This window comes from Pristis pectinata, chromosome 29 (assembly GCF_009764475.1).
Source record: "Pristis pectinata isolate sPriPec2 chromosome 29, sPriPec2.1.pri, whole genome shotgun sequence".
NCBI lineage: Eukaryota > Metazoa > Chordata > Chondrichthyes > Rhinopristiformes > Pristidae > Pristis > Pristis pectinata.
In genome coordinates this window covers 4,868,736-4,889,892 of record NC_067433.1, presented here as the reverse complement: position 1 = coordinate 4,889,892, position 21,157 = coordinate 4,868,736, and the positions used below count along the sequence as shown (strand labels likewise).

The 21,157-nt window shown below is 46.4% G+C and overlaps 1 protein-coding gene across 5 annotated transcripts in view; it reads left to right on the top strand.

The window, feature by feature from the left end:
• LOC127584346 (BTB/POZ domain-containing protein KCTD9) overlaps window positions 1–21,157 on the top strand; it is a 41,368-nt gene that overhangs the window by 17,239 nt on the left and 2,972 nt on the right. For 3 of the 5 annotated variants that reach the window (XM_052041066.1, XM_052041065.1, XM_052041062.1), the window contains exons 2-11: window positions 706–827; window positions 3,562–3,605; window positions 4,650–4,746; window positions 6,076–6,134; window positions 7,568–7,696; window positions 11,351–11,418; window positions 12,087–12,182; window positions 15,471–15,620; window positions 17,681–17,786; window positions 19,244–19,377. In XM_052041066.1, the coding sequence (XP_051897026.1) occupies window positions 706–827; window positions 3,562–3,605; window positions 4,650–4,746; window positions 6,076–6,134; window positions 7,568–7,696; window positions 11,351–11,418; window positions 12,087–12,182; window positions 15,471–15,620; window positions 17,681–17,786; window positions 19,244–19,377 (1,005 nt within the window). Of the gene's footprint in view, window positions 1–705; window positions 828–3,561; window positions 3,606–4,649; window positions 4,747–6,075; window positions 6,135–7,567; window positions 7,697–11,350; window positions 11,419–12,086; window positions 12,183–15,467; window positions 15,621–17,680; window positions 17,787–19,243; window positions 19,378–21,157 lie in introns of all 5 variants that reach the window. The other 2 variants (XM_052041063.1, XM_052041061.1) reach the window with 1 other exon arrangement.

The following is a 21,157-nucleotide window of genomic DNA, read 5'->3' as shown; positions in this document are numbered from 1 at the left end:
CCTGTTCAGCTGTTAGTTACAAGCCAGTAGTTGCTGACTAAGGGTGTCATAAATTGTCTGCTAATTATTGCCAAATTACGTAGACATTTTGCTCTGGGATGTTTTTATTTTATTTTGACTCTACTAAAGGTGGATTGCTAATTAGACACAAAGACGTGTGGCAACTGTGACTCAGTCTCATCTGAGTCTGCTGGCTGTTGTGTCAGAGCACCCATTGCAAAAGCATGAGTGTGAAATCTTGCCGAGGTGCCAACTTTCAGTTGAAATGTAAAAGATCTATTGGGTGATTTGTTTTGACCCCCCCAGCCATTTCCTAAAACAAAGCTGACCCGGTCGTTGTGAGCAAATCAGCAGCTGAGCTCAGCTACCTTTCACCCTTGACCACACCTTGAAAGTACTTCACTGCCTAAAGAGCTTTAGGGTGTTTTTTGTGGAAGTGCAAGTTCTTTGCCTTTTGCTGCAGCTTTGTGAACAGTCTGGTGGTGTTGGATCACCACTTCTGAACAGCGTTTCAAGTGTCTGGTATTGCTGGCAAACTCAGAATCACTCCCTCTATGAATGATGTGTGTTTGGAATGCAGCTTCCCAGCAAATCTGTCCCGTGGAAACAGTTGTTCCATTGTTTAGCCTGAAGTGCCTTTGAGATCGACAGGAGAATTCCTCTGTGGCTGCTACTTGTGACGTCTTCCCTCTTTTTGTCTTGCAGGTTGTTGCTGTGTATGGAGCTCTATCTGACCTACTGTCTGTGGCCAGTAGTAAACTGAGTATTAAGGCAGCCCACCTCTACAATGGGAAGGGTGGTCTCATAGATGACATTGCACTGATCAGGTGAACCTATTTTACTTTGTGTCAAAGAGAATTCTCATTTAGTTTGCCTTAGCAGCCACCAGTGAAAGTAGGGCAGCAGAGCTGGGAAAACTCTGTGCTCCCTCACACAAGGGTACTTGCTAGAGGGGAATAGGCAAAAGCGATCCAGTGTCAGAATCCAAACAGATTGCATCAAAGCCAGTTTCTGCAAACAGACCACCTTGCAAGCCAGACTAGATCATCATAGAGCATTACGGCACAGTACAGGCCCTTCGGCCCATGATGTTGTGCCGACATTTTACCCTGCTCTAAGATCTATCTAACCCTTCCCTCCCACATAGCCCCCCATTTTTCTATCATTCATGTGTCTATCTAAGAGTCTCTTAAATATCCTTAATGTATCTGCCTCCACCACCTCTGCCGGCGGTGCGTTCCACGCACCCACCACTCTGTGTTTAAAACAAAACACAATAACTTGCCTCTGACATCCCCCCCATACCTTCCTCCAATCACCTTAAAAATTATGCCCCGTCATGTTAGCCATTGTCGACCTGGGAAAAAGTCTCTGACTGTCCACTTGATCTATGCCTCTTATCATCTTGTGCACCTCTATCAAGTCCCCTCTCGTCCTCCTCCTCTCCGAATAAAAAAGCTTTAGCTTACTCAACTTATCCTTATAAGACATGCTCTCCAATCCAGGCAGCATCCTGGTAAATCTCCTCTGCACCCTCTTTAAAGCTTCCACATGCTTCTTATAATGAGGTGACCAGAAATGAACACAATACTCCCAAGTGTGGTCTAACCAGAGTTCTATAGAGCTGCAACATCACCTCGTGGCTCTTGAACTCAATCCCCTGACTAATGAAGGCCAACACACCATACGCCGCCTTAGCAACCCTATCAACCTGCGCAGCAACCTTGAGGGATCTATGGACGTAGACCCCAAGATCCCTCTGTTCCTCCGCACTGGTAAGGGAGTCCTGCCATTAACCCTGTATTCTGCCTTCAAATGCGATCTCCCAAAGTGCATCACTTCACACTTTTCTGGGTTGAACTCCATCTGCAACTTCTCAGCCCAGCTCTGCATCCTATCAATGTCCTGTTGTAATCTACAGCAGCTGCCTTATTATCCATCCATTAAACCTGGTCCACATGAGTTAATATGCACCGCATGATGCTTTTGCCCACGAATTTGCTCAGTGAACACTGGTTCTCAAAGGATAAGGCACTTGTTATCACAGGAAGTAGTTGAGGCAAATATCTGAGTACATGTATTAGAAACAAAAACCAAACTACTGGAGAAACTACCAAGAGATTCTGCAGATGCTGGAATCTGGAGCAACACACACACAATGCTGGAGGAACTCAGCAGGTCAGGCAGCATCTATGGAGGGAAATGAACAGTCAACGTTTTGGGTTGAGACCCTTCAAGACTGGAAAGGAAGAGGGCAGAAGCTGGAGTAAAAGGGGAGGGGGAGGAGGAGTACGGGGTGGTGGGTGAGTCCAGGTAAGAGGGGGTAGGTAGGTAGGTGGGTGGAGGAGGGAGTAAAAGGGAGTGATGTGAAAAGCTGAGAGGTGGAAGAGGCAATGTGCTGAACAAGATGGAATCTGATAGGAGAGGACAGTGGAGCTTGGAATAAAGGGAAGGAGGTGTAGGGGAGGGGGAAGGGGGGCCACAGGAATGAGGGAAAACAAAGTGGGGGGGGGAACAGAGGGGAGTGGTTACTGGAAGTTAGAGAAGCTGATGTTGGAGACTACCAAGGCGGAATATGAGGTGTTGCTCCTTCAACCTGTGTCTGGCCTCAGCGTGGCAGTAGAGGAGGCCGTGGACAGACATGTTAGTGTGGGAATGGGAGGTGGAATTAAAATGGCTGGGCACCGGGAGACCCCGGCTGTTGTGGCAGACGGAGCAAAGGTGCTCGACAAAGCGGTGGGGTCTCATCGATGTAGAGGAGGCTGTGCCAGATGCAATAAATGACACCGATAGGTTCGCAGGCTGCCTCACCTGGACTCTGGACTCGCCTATCACCTGCCAGTTCGTGCTCCTTCCCCCTCTCCCCACCCTTTTATTCTGGCTTCTACCCTCTTCCTTTCCAGTCCTGATGAAGGGTCTCAGCCCGAAACTTCGACTGTTCATTTCCCTCCATGGATGCTGCCTGACCTGCTGAGTTCCTCCAGCATTTTGTGTGTGTTACTGGAGGAACTCAGCAGGTCAGGCAGCATCCATGGAGGGGGAAGAAATTGTTGACTTTTCTGGTCGAGACCCTGCAGCAGGACTTTGCTCCAGATTCTAGCCTCTGCAGTCTGTTGTGTCTCCACTTGTATTAGAAAGATGTGCTGAACGCTGAGATAAAGTAAATAAAATAGAGGGGCAAGTGTGGGGGTTCAAATGCCAGCACAGTCTGGTTCAACCAAATATGCTAGTTCTGTTATATTCTATATAATTCGACGCCATTATTTTTAACTGATTACTCCAGTGGAGTCTTGCTGTGCAGTGATGAATGCACATTTGCCTTCAAATAGACTATCCAGACGATGTGAAAGGTGCTAAATTAATGAAGTTCCTTGTTCAGTAAAGGGAGGACATCCTTGGAACAATCTGACCACGATTTGAACCTAGGTTTCAGAGGTGGAAAGCAGGAGCCATGTTGTCAAATACCTGGCCCAGTATTCAAGGCAAGCTGAGTTGTTTAACAATGTCTTAAAGCTGGAAATTGCTGTGCCGATAATCTATTTATCTTTCCTTTTTGATCAGAGATGACGATGTATTGTATGTATCTGAAGGGGAGCCGTTTATAGGTAAGTAGATCTGATCTGAAACATTCTACTACGCAGTGAAGAGTTTTGATGCTTTGGTTCCCACACCAGTCATATCACGAATTGATTATGTTTAATTTCTTGGTTTTATTCTGGGCATGATTGCTAACCTCTTAGGTACCCTTGTGACCGGATAAGGAACTAGGCCAGTTAGAGGTAGTCCCTTCCCTGAAGGACTTGAGGAAAGCAGTTGGACTCTTATCACTGTGCCAGCTCTCATCTTTGTTCTACCAATACCATTGCACCCACTGGCAGATTTACTGAAGTCATTGCCCAATTACGATTGAGGATTCTCCACCTCTTGATTACTCCTCCAGTTCTGTAACCACTAAAAAAAGAATGATGTGTATTTAAATAACACCTTTCATGGCCTCTGATTGGCTGTAATGTACTTTGGGACAATGAAATACTGTAAAGTCTAGTTTATGTTGACATTTAGGAAATGTAGCACGTCATTTGTGTACAGTAGGCTCCCAAAAATGGCAGTGTGATAGTGAGCAGGTCATTTTTATGATGGTTGAGGTGTAAATATTTACCAGGCGACCACTTCTCTTGCAATCGTTCTTTGAAGTGGGTACCATACCATTGTGAAGCTGTTGTTGAATTAAGTTTATTGACTCATGCTTCATTGTACAATACCTGCACTAGGGTTTTGATTTTGTAAATTTAACTGTTCCTTGTCTTTAATATTTGGATTGGCTCACTTTGCTGATTTTTTTTCCATCAAAATAATTTCATTGGGATATTTGACCTGAGATTTAACAAAATTCACTACATTAACGCATCATATTTTTTCATTTAACTGAGCTGAAAGTTGGAGTTTAAGGGTACACAGGAGTAGAGCAAAGCTCCTGGCATGTATCCTGCCTTTTAATCTGTGTGGGATGTTTTATTAAGTAAAGGGCACTAGTATTATAAAGGGTCGCAGTATCTCCTTGCTCTTTCTAGGGCTGTGACTTTTCAATCGGGGGCTGAGGGCTTGGTTAGGGAGAATCATGTAGAAATCTTATTTATTTTTCCTGACAGACCCTGAGGCAGACGAGAAGGACATTGATGAGAAGTCAGCGATGTGTACTGACTGGATAACACTAAATGTTGGTGGACAGTACTTCACCACGACACGGTAAGATGGTTAGTGGTGCTTGGACTTGTGGTGGCGTGTGGTCTAGTGTCTGTGTACCTCCAGGTACGGAGGTCTCTGGACTTTCTGAACTGGTTGAGTTGATGGTTGAAATGAAAATGAAGCCTAATGAATGAGATGTGAAAATATCTGCAACAGTTTTTTTATTTCTGCTAATCTACCAAACTTCCTTGGGCAGGGACAATATGGATTAGACATGGTATGGTTCTCTCTACACTGTTCCAGTAACATAACTCGTCTCCAATCTTCAGAATACCAGATATTGGAATAAATTCTTTTTAAGCATTTCCCACACCAGGAATTCAGGGGTCTATGGCCAAGGCTAACCTTAATGTGAGATAAATTTCTGAACGGTTTGTGTGGGAAATGTCAAAAAAACATGCTTCTAGTAGCTGGCCTACTGCAGATTAGAGACAAGATGTTATTAGGAGCTTTAATCTATGTCCACTTCATGTTCTCCCTGCCTAGGGAAAGCGTAGAAGGATAACGTCGTGGGAGGTTTACTCTGTATCTATCTTCACTGTTCCTTTTTTGGGTGTGTTTAATGGGAAGATGTAGAGGAAGCTCTACTATCCATCCACCCTGTGCTTGCTTTGAAAATAGTCTGTGGGACAATGAAGTGGAAGCTTATGACACAGAACAGCACAGGAACAGGCCCTTCGGCCCACAATGTCTGTGCCAACCACAATGCTGACCAAATTAAACTAAACCTACCCATCTGCCTACACATGATCCATATCCCTGCATGTTCAAGTCTAAATGCCTCTTGAATGTTACTGTGGTGTCTGCTTCCGCCACCATCCCTGGCAGTGCGTTCAAGGCACCTACCACCCTGTTTTTAAAAAGAAAATACCCTGTACATCTCCTTTAAACTTCCCCCTCTCACCTTAAAGCTCTGTCCTTCAGTATTTGACATTTCTACCCTGGGGAAAAAGGCTTTGGCTATCTACCCTATCTTTGCCTCTTATAAACCTCTCCCAGGTCTCCCCTTAGCTTCTGATGCTCCAGAGAAAACAATCCAAGTCTGTCCAACGTCTCTCTCTAGCTTACTCTGTGCTGATGAGGCAGTGTAGGAGGGAGCTTCACTCCGTGTCTAAACTGTGCTGCAGCTACCTTGGCGATGTTTAATGGGAGGGAGCTTCACTCTGTAACTAACCCATGTCCTGAAGGAGTTTGCTGGTCCACTTGACTCTATTTGCTCACTTGTGTCTCTGCATCACTGGTTTTTATTTAAGTAAGTTTCTCTCCCAAAGACTAAAAGGTTTTGTTCACTCAAATCTAACTGTGACATTAATTTCCTGTCATCCGCAGGAGCACTTTAGTGAACAAGGAGCCGGAGAGTATGCTTGCCCACATGTTCCGAGACAAAAGTGAGTATCCCCACCGCTGTTCAGGAGGTCACCGGCTGACTTACATTCCCACTGCTGAATGCAAAACTGGGCTGTGAGCAGCTGACACCCTGATATGTCTGTCAACCTTCGGTCAGCTTGTGCGGCCGCTTGCTGACGATGTGCTGATTCCTGTGGTAGGGGCTGATTAGACCTGGTGAAACAGGACGCAATGAGTGACTGTAGAGGAAGGGTCTGGGAAAGTGACCATGTGGTAAGTGATTTGAATGGTGCCCCCTCATTCCAGGTTATCGGTAGAAACAGCCCCATGAAGCGTGGGGTGGAAGGCTTTACGTGCATGGCCCCTATGCACTGATTTCAAATAAAGTTAATTAAACAAGGTAATAAGAGGTGGTAGCTGCCAGCATATTCTGTTTAACTTATGACAGAAAGAAAGTGAAGTTGTATTGGCAGCAGGTAGTGCTGCTGACTTCCCACTCCAGTGACCCGGGTTCAATCCTGACCTTGGGTGCCGTCTGTGTGGAGCTTGCACGTTCTCCCTGTGACCACGTGGGTTTCTTCCGGGTGCTCCAGTTTCCTCCCACATCCCAAAAAGGGTTAATTGGCCTCTGAAAACTGCCCTGAGTGAGTGAGGGGTGGAATCTGGGGGGTTATTGATAGGGGTGTTGGGAGTCTAAAATGGGTTAGGGCAGGGTTAGAGTAAATGGGTGGTTGTCTGTTGGTGTGGACTTGCTGGGCCCAACCCTGTTTCCACAGTGGAGCAGTGCCATCCTCTGGTTGGACCACACTTGAGGTACTGTGTACAGTTCTGGTTGCCACACTAGCTGCAGAGAGTGCAGAAGGAATTCACCAGGATGTTGCCTGGAATGAAAGGCTGTAGTTAAAAGGGGAGATTGGAGAGGCTGGGCTTATTGTCACTGGAACATAGGATGCTGAGGGGTGACTTTATAGAGACAAATGGGACTAGTTCAGGTGGGCACCTTGGTTGGCATGGACAAGTTGGGCTGAATGGCCTGTTTCCATGCTGTATGACTCTGACTGTATGACTCTGGGATGTGAAGATGAAGTGGGGTGGGAAGAGGTTGACGTGGAGCCTAAGCACAGCTTTACCCAGTTGGGACTTGGTCTGATTCTGTGACTCTACTGCAGTAATGTATGAAAATCTTGTGCCAGTCTGTGGAAGAGAGGGCATTTAATGTGTTTGTGGGAACTGAAATATCAGCCGGATAAATGTACTGTACCTTTCCAGTTTTGATTTCTGTTTACGTTGAAGCTGTAGGAGGTTTCCCAGCTGGTTGAGCTGTTCATCTTCCACAGTGACCAGATGATACAGCTCAAGTTGTTGAGCTCAGCATTCTGAATGACCAAGAACTGTATGCAGTGCTAATGTTGCTGGCTGGCGAGCTGATCTCTTCCCTCTTTCTTCCTGTACCTTATTACCTCTTCTGGAATAGGTGCCTGGGGTAACAAGAAGGATCATCAAGGAGGCTTCCTCATTGATCGTAGCCCAGAGTACTTCATGCCCATCTTAAACTACCTGCGTCATGGGCAACTTATTGTGAACAAAGGCCTCAACTTACTGGGTAGGTTCTGGACAATATCACACCCACACCGGTAACGTCCTGTGGTCAATGTAGAGCTGTTGTGCTGCTGCTACCAGGAGCATGATCAATAGAACCAGGAATAAGCCATGCTGTTTCTTTAACCTTTCCGGCGATTCAGTACCACGACTGATCCTGTACTCTTCCATTCTTCTGCCCAATTCACTTGCCTCTTTGCTTCCCTTAGTCTGAAAGCCTATCTAAATATTCAACATCTGCATCCACAGCCCTCTAGGGTAGAGATTTCTAAAGATTCTCTGTCCTCAATTACCATATGGAACACTACAGCGCAGTACAGGCCCTTTGGCCCACGATGTTGTGCCGACATTTTATCCTGCTCTAAGATCTATCTAACCCTTCCCTCCTACATAGTCCTCCACTTCTCTATCATTCATGTGCCTATCTAAGAGTCTCTTAAATGTCCCTAATGTATCTGCCTCCACCACCCCTGCCGACAGTGCATTCCACGCACCCACCACTCTCCGTGTATATAAAATAAAATCTGCCTCTGACATTGGGCCCCCCCCCCCCCCCCCCCCCCCCCCCAGTCCTTCCTCCAATCACCTTAAAATTATGCCCTCTTATGTGAGCCATTTTTGCCCTGGGAAAAAGTCTCTGACTGTCCACTCAATCTATGCCTCTTATCTTGTACACCTCTGTCAAGTCACCTCTCATCCTCCTTTGCTCCAAAGAGAAAAGCAGCTCACTCAACCTGTCCTCATAAGACATGCTCTCCAATCCAGGCAGCATCATGGATTGGAAAACCTCCTCTCTGTCATATATGCCTGGCCCCTTTACACTGAGCCCATGCCTCTGATTCTGGCCTCTGTGCGGGGCAGGTAGCTTTACGGCACCTTTGCTGTGAAGTCCAATCAAAATCTTGTACATTTCAAAGAGGTCACATTTCATTCTTCCTGATCTGAGAGAGCACGGGCTGATCCTACGTGACCTCTTTCTGGGATAACCTTGCTATCCCAAGAATCAACCTGGTGAATCTAAATGCCTTGCCTCTCAAGAAGGTAAAACCTTGTTGTGGAGAGTGGAATTACACACACATCATCAGACGAAGTCTCACCAGAGTCCTATACAATCGCAGCCAGGTTTTCTTACTCGGGTACTGAAATCCCCTGAACGACGGTATAATTTGGATAGAGTTTCTGTGTTATATGTCCCCTACTGTGCAATATGATCTCATGTTTACAGCTGTAGCCTACCCAATGGCTTGTACGTAAAGCCCCTATCCAATGCTACACTGTAATACAATCCAGATGTTTCCAGAATTGGCCAATGGTTTAATATGTGCCAAAACATTGGGGGAAAAGCTTCCCAACTCCTCTCCAAAATAGATGGGCATGGTAGCATTATGGATACATTACTGAAGGACTAATCAGGAGATGTGAATTAAAATTCTATTGTGACACGTAGCTAGTTTAAATTCACAAGATCACAAGACAAGGGAACAGAAGCAGGCCATTCGGCCCATCGAGTCTGCTCCAAGGAAAAGGGGAAAAAATGAGAAATCGGGGGGAGGAAGAAGGAGAAAAAACTATTCTAATCCCAATTTCTGGCCTTTTCCCCATATCCCTTGATACCCCAACTATTTAGATATCTATCTATCTCTTCCTTGAACGCCCCCAATGATCTGGCCTCCACTGCTGTACCTGGCAAGGAATTCTACAATTTAACCACCCTCTGGCTAAAGAAATTTCTCCTCATCTCTGTTTTGAAACTGTACCCTCTAATTCTAAGATTGTGCCCTCTGGTCCTGGACTCGCCCACCAAGGGAAACAGCCTAGCCACATCTACTCTGTCCATTCCTTCCAACATTTTAAATGTTGCTATGAGGTCCCCTCTCATTCTTCTGTACTCCAGTGAGTACAGTCCAAGAGCCGACAAACACTCATCAGACGTAAGCCCTTTCATTCCTGGAATTCAGTTAATAAGTTTGGCTGATGAAGGTAATTGTGGGCATGAAACTACTAGATGGGAATTTACTTCAGAATTGGAAGGCTGACATCCTTGCACAGTATGGCCTGAATGTGAGTCCAGAACCACAGCAGTGTTGACTGCCTTCTGCAATGCTCGGCAAGCCACAGGGTTTAAGGGTAATTAGGGAGGGGCAATAAGTTTTGTGGATGAATCGGAAAGAGTCGGCAGTGTCCTTGGACTGTCTTGCCCTGGCAACGAGTTTTAGAGGTTTGCTTCTCCAACAATATTTTTCCCTGACGAAAAACACAATGATGCTGCAGGAACTCAGCAGGTCAGGCAGCATCTGTGGAGAAAAGCAGGCGGTCAACGTTTTGGGTCAGGACCCTTCCCTGTCCCTTTCTCGCGTTTGACCTTTGAGGTATATTTCTGTAGGGAGAGTGGTTTTAGGTAAAAGGTAGTCTTAACACTTTAGAATTCAATTGTATAGTATAGACAGTGTAAGACAACATTAAAACTTAGAGACATGAGACTTCAAATGCTGGGATCTGCAGCAACAAACTACTCGATGAACTCAGCGGGTCAGGCAGCATCTATGGAGGGAAATGGACAGTCGATGTTTTGGGTCAAGCCCCTTCGTCTGGACTGAAAGATAGAGGGGAGATGGCTGGTATAAAAAGGTGAGGGGAAGGGGTGGAGCAAGTGACGGGTGGATCCAGGTGAGGAGGGGTGATGGGCAGATGGAGGAGGGGTGAGTGGAGGGAGCGACAGAGGCTGGGAGGTGGGACGAGATAAAGGGCTACAGTTGGAGGGGAAGGTGGAGCATGGAACCAAATAAGGGAGGTGGGGAGGGCAGGTGGGAGCAGTGGGGGAGGGAAAATTTGTTGTGTGAATATTGTATAGAACTTCCCTACTTAAAATAATTACAGGTAAACATCTCATAATGCAGCTAAACTTGCTGAGCACATGTCTATCCCTTTAAACTCAAGCTATTAATCCCGTTACAAAAGGCCTTGCCTGCAAAACTCAAGTGATCGTAAGTGAGCACCAGGAGCTCAGACAGTGATCATCAGTTCAGCTCTTCAACTGGCACCCAATCAAGTTGCCTCGTCTGATTGATTAGCCCTGAATGCTGCTGCTGCTGAGAATTCTGTGTTATCGGAATTGATTAGTCCCAATGCAATGCCCATCTGCTTGATGAAATCCATTGCCAAAGTTGTTTTCTTCTCTAATCATTAATCAGGGTAGATTTTCCAAGGCCGAAGTCTGAAGATATTCTTGTTTTAAACAAAACAATATAGCTGGATCTCCAAGGCCTGTTTCCAGCAATGAAAAGCAACTCGGATGAACTGCTGTAGTCAGCAGAGTTAATTTTTAAAATCCTGTTTTTTGCTGATATGAAAGTAGTTGGGCAACTTTTGCTCAGATTACAGCACACCATTGTGCAGGACACACACTTCCAAGGTCTCAAAGTCCTTTTGCATCTTGCCCAAGTCTTCATGTTAACCTCTTCCCCTTAGACCCAGCCTGTCTGGACAATTGCCTGGTGCCCTGACTCTGATTACATTCCCAGACATCTGGCCATCACACCTTGGGCTTAAAGGGTTTTGACCCATGCCAGACTCTCTATGCTTGATAAAGTATAGGGTTAGCTCTTGCTGTTTGCTAAAGAATGTGGAAATTCATAAAAACTTTGCTCAACTTTTCCAGGAGTTCTCGAGGAGGCAAAGTTCTTTGGCATAGATTCTCTAATTGAACAGTTGGAGCAACTAATTAAGGTAATGATTCATCTAGTTTTTTGCTTTTCTCTGTAAATAATCGCTACAGTTTCTTTTGGGCATTGGGCTAAAGGTGTTGACCAGGGTTCAGGTTCTTGTTCTAACCTCTGATAACTACTCAAAAGTACCTCTATGTATGTATATCTGTGCACATGCAGGAGCCTGGTGTCTGTCTGAACTTGAGCATGCGCATGTTCAAATCTGGTGTCCTTGTAAGCCTGTGTGTGCCTGGATTCTGTGAACTTGAATGCGTGTGTGTGTGTGATCAGTGAGCTTGATGCTCGTGTGCATTCCCTTCCTGTCTACGTGCTTGCCCATGTTTGGGTACAAAAGCCTCATAGTTTGTGTAAATCTGTGTGACTTCAATGGATTGTATTGTCTCTGCTTGTACTGAGGCTGTTCCTTTTTACGTATGACCCAAAAATGGCATCAAAAAAACATTCACCCTGTTGGCCTGGACAAGGTGAAACCCAGGTTCCAAAGCTGAACTCAGCTTAAGAGCGTAGGGTGAGAATGTTACTGGGATTGTCCGTGCTCTGTGGCACTTGGCACTGTGTTTATCAGTTATGCTTATCAGACAGTAAACCTTAACAACCTAATCAAATGGAAGACTCACCAAGCAGCAGCAATGTGCCATGAATTGTAATTTTATTAATTCTTTCTTTTAGAATTCGCTACCAGCTGAAGACCATTCTCCCATTTCCCGGAAGGAGTTTGTCCGCTTTCTGTTAGCAACGCCAACAAAATCAGAACTCCGGTGTCAGGTGATTGTGAACAGAAGGTATCTCTGCACACAGTGCTGGATGCAGGATTTGGACGGTGATGGCTGTTAGGCAGACTAGAAGAGCTCTGCTACAGCCGTGGGTTTATTGGTGTCCATTTCTTGCTTGAATACATCCCTGCACCAGAGTCAGGGCAGTGGGCAAGCAAAGGTCCGATACTTCCAGAGGGGTGTGCCACAGGGAGTGAGGAGACCAAATAAGACAAGATATCTTTATTAGCCACATGTACATTGAAACACACAGTGAAATGCATCTTTTTTTTGCGTCGAGTATTCTGGGGGCAGCCCGCAATTGTCACTGCGCTTCTGGCACCAACATAGCATGCCCACAACTTCCTAACCCGTACGTCTTTGGAATGTGGGAGGAAGCCAGAGCACCCGGAGGAAACCCACACAGACACATGGGGAGAACGTACAAACTCCTTACAGACGGTGGCCGGAATTGAACCTGGGTCACTGGCGCTGTAATAGCATTACGCTAACCACTACACTACCGTGCCATGAAAGAATAGGAAAGGTTTCCTTTCTCATTTTACCTTCTTGACACGCTTGACTGCTCTATGTGGGGAAGTGCGACATCACGCACTTCAGTAAGAGGAATCAAAATGTAATTATTTTGGCATGTTGGCCTTTATTGCAAAACGGAGTTTAATAAGGTTTAGTTGCCATTCTGCAGGGTATTGGCGAGGTCATATCTGGAATACTGCACACAGATTTAGTTCCCTTGCTTTTTTTAAAAAAAATTGCAGCATTAGAGGCAGCCAAAAAGAGATTCACCAGGCTAATTTCTGAGGTAGGAGGGCTGTCCTATGAAGAGGTGGGACAGTTTGGGTCTGTATTCCTTGGAGTTCAGAAGGATGAGGGGTGACCTTATTCAAATGTACAAGTTCCTAATGGGGGTTGACAGGGTAGATGTGGGGATGTTTTCACTGGTGGGAGAGTCACGAACAAGAGGACATGGTTACAAAGTAAAAGGCCGGTCATTTAAAATTAAGTGCATAGAAACTCTGAGGGTAGTGAATCTCTGGAATTGTCTGCCCGAGAGGAGTGGAGGCCAAATCATTCGATATATTTAAGTTGGAGGTGGATAAATATTCGAAAGATTGAGGATTATGGGGAATTGGCAGAGGAGAGGAGCTGAGGCCAGCAGAGATCAGCCATGGTCATATTGAATGATGGGGCAGGCTTGAGGGGCCAAGTGGCCTACTACTACTTGCGATAATTCCCCAGGTGCTAACATCACTCACCTGTGTATGTCATTCCATGTGTCGGCTCAGTGGGTTTGGTTCAGTTCTTCAGCAGGTAAACTTGATCCAGTCACCTATGGTAGCTTTACAACTGGAGCCAGTGGGTAGCAGCCAGAACCTGCAGCGCAGTGTGACCACACTGCTGTAGTTGGGGAGTGTGATGCAGGGTCAGGGGGTGAGATGGTTTCTGTTCCTCTGCTCGGTGCTGCTGCTCATTCAGGCTGAGATCTGCCACCTCAGTACAGACTGGTGTGTCTGATCTTTGCACCATAGTGTCGTACAGCCTGTCCTTCAGCCCACCGCATGAGTCCCTCCTGTCTCTCAACCACCCATTTACACTAAGTTTTTATTCTCCCCTCAATCCCATCAACCGTCCCCAGATTCTACCTCTCACCTTCACACTGGGAGGCAATGTACATTGGCCAGTTAGCCTGCCACCCACGTGTATTTTGGATGCAGGAGGAAACCAGAGCACCCAGGGGAAACCCACGCGGTCAGAGGGAGAACGTGCAGACTCTGTTAATGAGCCACTCCAAAGAGCCTAAAAGCACAAACGTTCACTGTGGTCAGGAGTATAAGTTGTTACAATAACCCCAAGGCTGTTCAGTTTTTTTTAATGAGCATATATTAGTGTGTTTTTGCATGGGTTCATTCAAAAGTGGATTTGGAAACAGAACCTTGAGGGAACGTGACGTGTCTGTGCTGCTCCAGCTCTGCCTGTGTGCCTGTGTTCTCAGTCCTGCCACCAGCAAGGATGACGGAGCACATTTTAATCCGGAGCCAAGGTGAAGGGTGAGGTGTCTTGTGCCATGCTGTGGCCCAAGCTGGAAAGCAGCGAGAGAACATGACGTAAATCAGGAAGCAAGGATTAGTCAGGGGCACAGCTTGGGAATTTTTAAGGCTCCAGGCTGTTGGTGGAGGGTGAGACATTGAAAGATTTCCAATAAAATGGATGAGAAATCTGGCATTAAGCAGGGACTTGGATTTCTGAGTCACCTTTCTGTGCATCAAAGAGCACTTAAGTACTCAAAATATGATCAATTGTGCAGTCTACTACGTGCTGCAACCAATCTGTGCCAGCAAGCTCCCACAAACAGCAGCGTGTCTGTGGTGTTGGGTGGCACAGTGGCACAGCTGGTGGAGCTGCTGCCTCGGCACTAGAGACCCGGTTCATTCCTGACCCCCCCCCCCCCCCCCCCCCCCCCCCCCTGCCCCGGCGCTGTCTGTGTGGAGTTTGCACGTTCTCCCTGTGACCTCCCTGTGGGTTTCCTCCAAGTGCTCTGGTTTCCTCTCCACATCCCAAAGACATGCGGGTCGATTGGCCACTAAATTGACCCTAGTGTGTGGGTGAGGGGTAGAGTCTGGGGGGTTGATAAGAATGTGAGGAGAATTTTTTAAAAAATGAGATTAATGTAGGATTACTGTAAATGGGGCAGTTGATGGTCAGCAGGGACTTGTTGGGCTGAAGGGCCTGTTTCCCAGCTATGCATCTCCATGACTCTGAGGGATAAGTATGGGATGCCAGGGAGAGTTCCTGCATTCTTCACGGTAATTCCAAGGGATCTTTTGCATGCGTATGAGTAGGAAAAGGTGGGCTTCAGTTTAACATCTCATCATGAAGGACGGTGCCTCTTGACAGTACAGCAATCCCACACTGACCACAACCTCCTAGCTGGGCAAGAGCATTACCCAGTGAGGTATGGGTTAGGGATTAGAGGTCAGAAGTTGAGCAGGTAACCAGGTTGGATGTGAAAATCAGAATAGTGGTGGGGATGGAGGTGGGAAATGAGAGATCTACGTTCAGTTGGATAAATACTTGAAGCGGGAGCATTTCCCTTGGCTGCGATGGGAGAGCAGGGGAGTAGGACTAAGCTCGTTCTTCCAGGGAACCTGATGTGCAAAATGGCCTCCTCCTGGAGGAGAAACCTTCTTATCGTGACCCCCTGATCCTCCTCCTCCCTCCCTCCTTCCCCCAAAACCAACCCCTCACCGTGATATAACTTGGGATATTTCACTTCAAGCAGGGTCTGAATTTCAGAGGAACCGATCTATCCCGACTGGACCTTCGCTACATCAATTTTAAGATGGCTAACCTCAGTAATTGCAACCTCAGTCACGCAAATCTCTGCAGTTCGAACCTCGAGCGGGCAGACCTGTCGGGAGCGATCCTGGATGTAAGTGCGAGCGGCTTTTCACTGATGTGCGCTGAGTTAAGGGCACTTTGCTGATATGCACTTCTGCCCTCTGGTGATTGAGACTGTCGGAACTAATTTAGTTCTTTGAGCCGCAGGCTTGTCTAATGCTGGTGGGTGATGTATAGAATACCGCAGACCCGGAGTGGGAATTAACGTTTAATGTGATGTCCCTCCAGGCCATTGTATTCATGTTGGCCACAAATTTACCAAATGAAACCAATCCCATTTTTCCAGCATTCTCTGGTATTGCGTTTCGGGTGCCCATCTAAATACTTAGTCATAGACTAACACAGCACCAAAACAGGCCCTTCAGCCCAACTGGTCCATGCTGACAAAGATGCCCAACTAAGCTAATCCCATTTGCCTACGTTTGGCCCATATCCTGCTAAACCTTTCCTGTTTATGTACTTGTCCAAATGTCTTTTAAAAGTTGTAATAGTACCTGCCTCAACCACTTCCTCTGGCAGCTTGTTCCACATACCCACCACCCTCCATGTGAAGAAGTTGCCCCTCATATCCCTTTTAAATTTTTCCTGTCTCACCTTAAACCTGTGCCCTCTAGTTTTTGTTTCCCTTTCCCTGGGTAAAAGACTGTGTGCATTCACCCTATCTATGCCCCTCATGATTTTATACACCTCTCAGGTTACCCCTCAGTCTCCTATACTCCAAGGAATAAAGTCCTAGCCTGCCCAACCTCTCTCTGTAACTCAGGCCCTGGAGTCCTGGCAGCATCCTTGTAAATCTTCTTTGCACCCTTTCCAATCCCATTTGCCCACAGTTGGCCCATATCCCTCTGAACCTTTCCTATCCATGTGCCTGTCCAAATGTCTTTTAAATGCTGTATTACAGGTACTCGGGTACTTTGGTATTGGATGCTGGGAATAGTTCTCGCTTTGTAAACAGATGCTCTCACAGCTTCTGAAGTGTTGTGACACTATCTGTCTCCACCACTGCCTTGGGTAATACATTTCAGCCATCTTTTGGGGGTGGGGGGGAATTCCAAATCTCTTACCCCTTGTCTTAAACCAATGCCCTCTGGCTTTGTACACCTCTCTTAAAAGGAAATGTTACTCATTATCTAACTTACCTCTGCCCCTCAGAATTCTCTGTGCCTCAAATCAGGGCTTTCTCTGTTCCAAGGGAAACAAACCCAGCCTATCCAGTCTGTCTTCATAATTGCCACCCAAGTCACCTCTGCACCCACTCCAGTGCGATCACATCTTTTCTTTAGAATGAAAACCAGAACTGCTCCAAGTAAACCAACTGTGGCCTAACCAACGTTTTATAGAGATGCACCATAACCTCCTCATTCTTGTATTCTGTGCCCTGGCTAATGAAGGCAGTTATCCAAGTGTGGGGCAAGTTTGTTTACACAAAGTGGTGGGTGCCTGGAATGTGCTGCTAGGGGTGGTGTTGGAGGCAAATATGATAGAGGTGTTTAAGAGGCTCTTAGATGGGCAGGTGAATATGGAGGAATGTGGATTTGTGTAGGCAGAAGGGATTAGTTTAGTTTAGTGTTTAATTAGTTCAGCACAACATCATGGCCTTAGGGGTCTTTTCCTCTGCTGTACTGTTCTGTTTCCAATGCACCACCTTATTTACCTGTGCTGTGGCCTTGAACAAGTACACCAAGGCCATTATGCTTCCTCGTGTCCTACCATTCAACGTGTTATGAATCTGCCCACCATGCAGCCACTTTGTGTTTTTCAGGATTAAATTTTCATCTGCCCATCTTACAAACTAATCAATGCAGTGTACCTGAAGGCTACCCATCACTAGCAGCAGCACCGCCGATCTTCATGTCAAATACAGACTTATCGTAGCTCTTCCATTCACATCCAGATCGTTAATGTAATCAGCAACTTTTGATGCTCAAATTAATAAATATTTAATTTGGTACTTTAAATTTACAATTATGAACTGATTTTGACAACCGTTGCTTCCTGTGGGTTGGTCCTCGGATCTATGTGTAGTTGACTATACAGCCGAGATCAGAGGTGGTGATGTGGTTTTCACTGGGGAATCCTGTGTCCTGCCAGGGTGCCAATCTCCAAGGGGTGAAAATGCTCTGTTCCAATGCAGAGGGGGCATCGCTGAAAGGATGCAATTTTGAAGATCCTTCAGGTCTCAAGGCTAATTTGGAAGGTGAGTTCAGCCATTTCGGATCCACCAGAAGAATGTTGTTTGAGTTGCTACTTGTTATAAAAACTGAGAAGTGTAGATGGAGTCTTTTTCCCAGGGTGTAATTGTCAAATACCAGAGGGCACGGGTTTAAAATGAGAGAGGAAGGTTTAAAGGAGATTTACAAGGCAAGTGTTTTGTTTTTACACAGTGGTAGGTAACTGGAACACGCTGTCAGGGGAAGTGGTGGAAGCGGATACGATAGTGGCATTTAGACAGGCAAATGAGCGGGCAGGGGATGGAGGGATACGCCCCATGTGCAGGCAGATGGGGTGAGTTTATATTGGCATCATGATTGGCACAGACATCGTGGGCCAAGGGGCCTGTTCCTGTGCTGTACTGTTCTGTTAACACTCAGGGCTATAACAAAGGTTATCAAAAGACGTGCTGATTTTTTCAGCATGTGGTTGTGGGTGTAAAGTCAAGGGAGGCTGTGTTGTAGTTCAAATGGCTGATCCCATTGAGCAGAAATAGGTCACCAAACCCAGGCAGATCCCACCATCAGTCTTCCCCTTGTGTTGGGTTGACCAGACTCGTCTGCAGTGGAAGTCCTGGGAGCTGATCATCCAGTGTTCCTCAGCTCTGCACAAAAGCCCATGGTTAGAGAGCACACCTGTGAAGTGAGTGGGAATGCAAGCACTAAGGCCCAGGTTCTGATCACTTGGCACCCACAGTCCAGGCATTAAAAGAGAAACATTTGTCTCTACAGCACCTTTTCACGTCTTTAGACGTCCCAAAAGACGAGACCAACTGCTGCATTGTAGGAAATCCAGCAGGCAATTTTCATACATCAGTCTCCCACAAATGTGACAATGGCCAGAGTACCTGTTTTGTTGAATTATTAGCCAGGGAACTTCCCACTTTTCTTCCAGTAGATAATAAAACTTTTAACCGTACTGGGGTTTCCTGACTAAACGAAGATACCTCTGACAGTGCAGCACTGAAGCAGCCTGAGCCTCGGGTGGGATTGAACCCACAGCCAACATCTTTCAAGTTAGACGTCCACACTGAACACTCACTGAGTCCATGCTGAGCAACCCCTTCAGTCCCACTTTCCTGCACCCCTGCAGCTTAGCACCTCTCACACGTGCCCATCAACACCCATTGATTTTTTTTTTGCCACTTACCTACAGTAAGGGGTAATTTAGTGTCCAGTCATCCTACCAGCACATCTTTGGGATGTGGGAGGAAACCGGAACACCTGGAGAAACCCACGTGCAAACTCCACACAACATCAGAGGTCAGGATTGAACCTGGGTCACTGGAACTGGGAGGGTAGCAGCACTACCTGCTGCTCCACTAGTCCATGGGAGTTCACAGGTTCAGAGCACGGGGAGGTGGAGGAGCGGATTGGGGGGGTGGGGGGGGGGGGAAGGAATCGAAGAAGTGGACAGGGAGAAATAATAACTCGTGTGTCCCAGGTGCAAATCTGAAAGGAGTGGACATGGAAGGAAGCCAGATGACTGGCATCAACCTGAGAGTGGCCACCCTGAAGAACGCCAAGCTGAAGAACTGCAACCTTCGAGGGGCCACGTTAGCAGGAACAGACTTGGAGGTGAGGGGATGATAATGTTCCAAACCATTGTCAATTACCCACTGTTTTATCCTGCACTCTTCAAACAGGCATGCAAAAGAATAAAGAAAAATAATTCGACTTTTATTAATTTTGAGAGCATCAAAATAAATTAAGAACATTTTGGAAGCATGCAGGTGTGCATTTGCCTCAAAGAGAATGTCTGTGGTATTGCACTTCCAGAGAATTTCTATTTTAAAAAGTCTGCCCTGCGAATGATTCACTAGGGGCATTTGGTGGAAATCGCATTGAGAGATGTTGGTAGAATAGTTGTCTTGGCACCCGTTGACCCCAGGAGCCCAGCTCTTCACATGTCACGTCCAGTGTCTGCAGCAGACACGCGGATACGTACAATGCTGGTTCTAGGCACTGCCTCTGTGCTATTTCCTTACCTCCCTGCTGCTGTCAATTCTCCCACTTCCCTCTGCGGGACTCTGACCAGTTGAGATCACAGTAAATTGTGGTGGTGCTTTAGCTTCTGTCTGGGATTGTGCCCTGATTAGCGGCAGGGCTGGTATTTGTTCGGATTTCTTGCCTACTTTATGTAGAAATGATTCACAAAAAGATTGTTTTTAAAGGGAAATCTCATCTCTTGTGGTTGATTTCTTGTGAATGTTGTGTATCTGACGCTATGTGTCAGTGATGCTGCTGCAAGTAAGTTTTTCATTACACCTGTGCACACATGGACTTGTGCATGTGACAATAAACTGGACTTTGACCTTGAGCTTGCATCACAGGTCGCCTGCACATTACAGTCAGTAGTGTTACTTGGACTGATCCTTCATTTGGGGAAGGAGAGCCAACATAACAGGACCCCCCAGTGACAGAGTTGATTATGATTCTATCCTGCTTATTTGGAGCCAGAGTTGTACAGCATAGAAATCGGCCCTTTGGCCCATCGTGTCTATGTTGACCATCATTCCTGTCTATACTAATCCCACTTGCCTGCATTAATTCCACATCCCTCTGTGCCCTGCTCATTCAAGTATCTGACCAGATACCTCTTAAATGCTGTTACTGTTCCTGCCTCCGCCACCCCCTCTGGCAGCTCATTCCAGACACCAACTACTCTGTGTGTGAACAGTTCACCCCTCCGATCCGCTTTAAACCTCCTCCCTCTCACTTTAGAGCACGCAAGGTTCCACCTATACATGCAAGGGTGTATCACCATTCCTTCACCGTCGCTAGGTCAAAATCCTGGAGCTCTCTCCCCAACGGCACTGTGGACGTGCCCACACCTCGGACTGCAGCGGTTCAAGAAGGCAGCTCCCCTCCACCTTCACAGGGGCACTTAGGGTCGGGTAATTAAATGCTGGCTCAGCCTGTGAAGCCCACATCCCTTGATTTGAATATATATATTTTTTAAAAATGATATTAAAAGAATGGCAGGCTAATTCTGAACATTTACACTCTAAATGAGACTCTAATGTAGTATTAAAGAAACAGATTATTTGGCCTGGCCCAGCCCAGTCCACACTGGTGTTTATGCACCATGAGAGCCTTCTGTCACCACGCCCAACCCAATCAAAATTACCCTCTTCATTTTGTTCTCTGCTATTCCCCTTCCTGACTCGGTGTGCAGGAAGATGGGATCAGTTTAATTGGGCATCATGGTCTGCACAAACATCGAGGGCTGTTCCTCTGCTGTACTGTTCTGTGTTCCTTCTCCACTCTGCGTTATTGACTTCCTTATTGACATGAGCTGCTCTCTGAAATTGAGAAGTTTATATGTAAAACTCTGTGAATTTGGCACCCTTGGGAT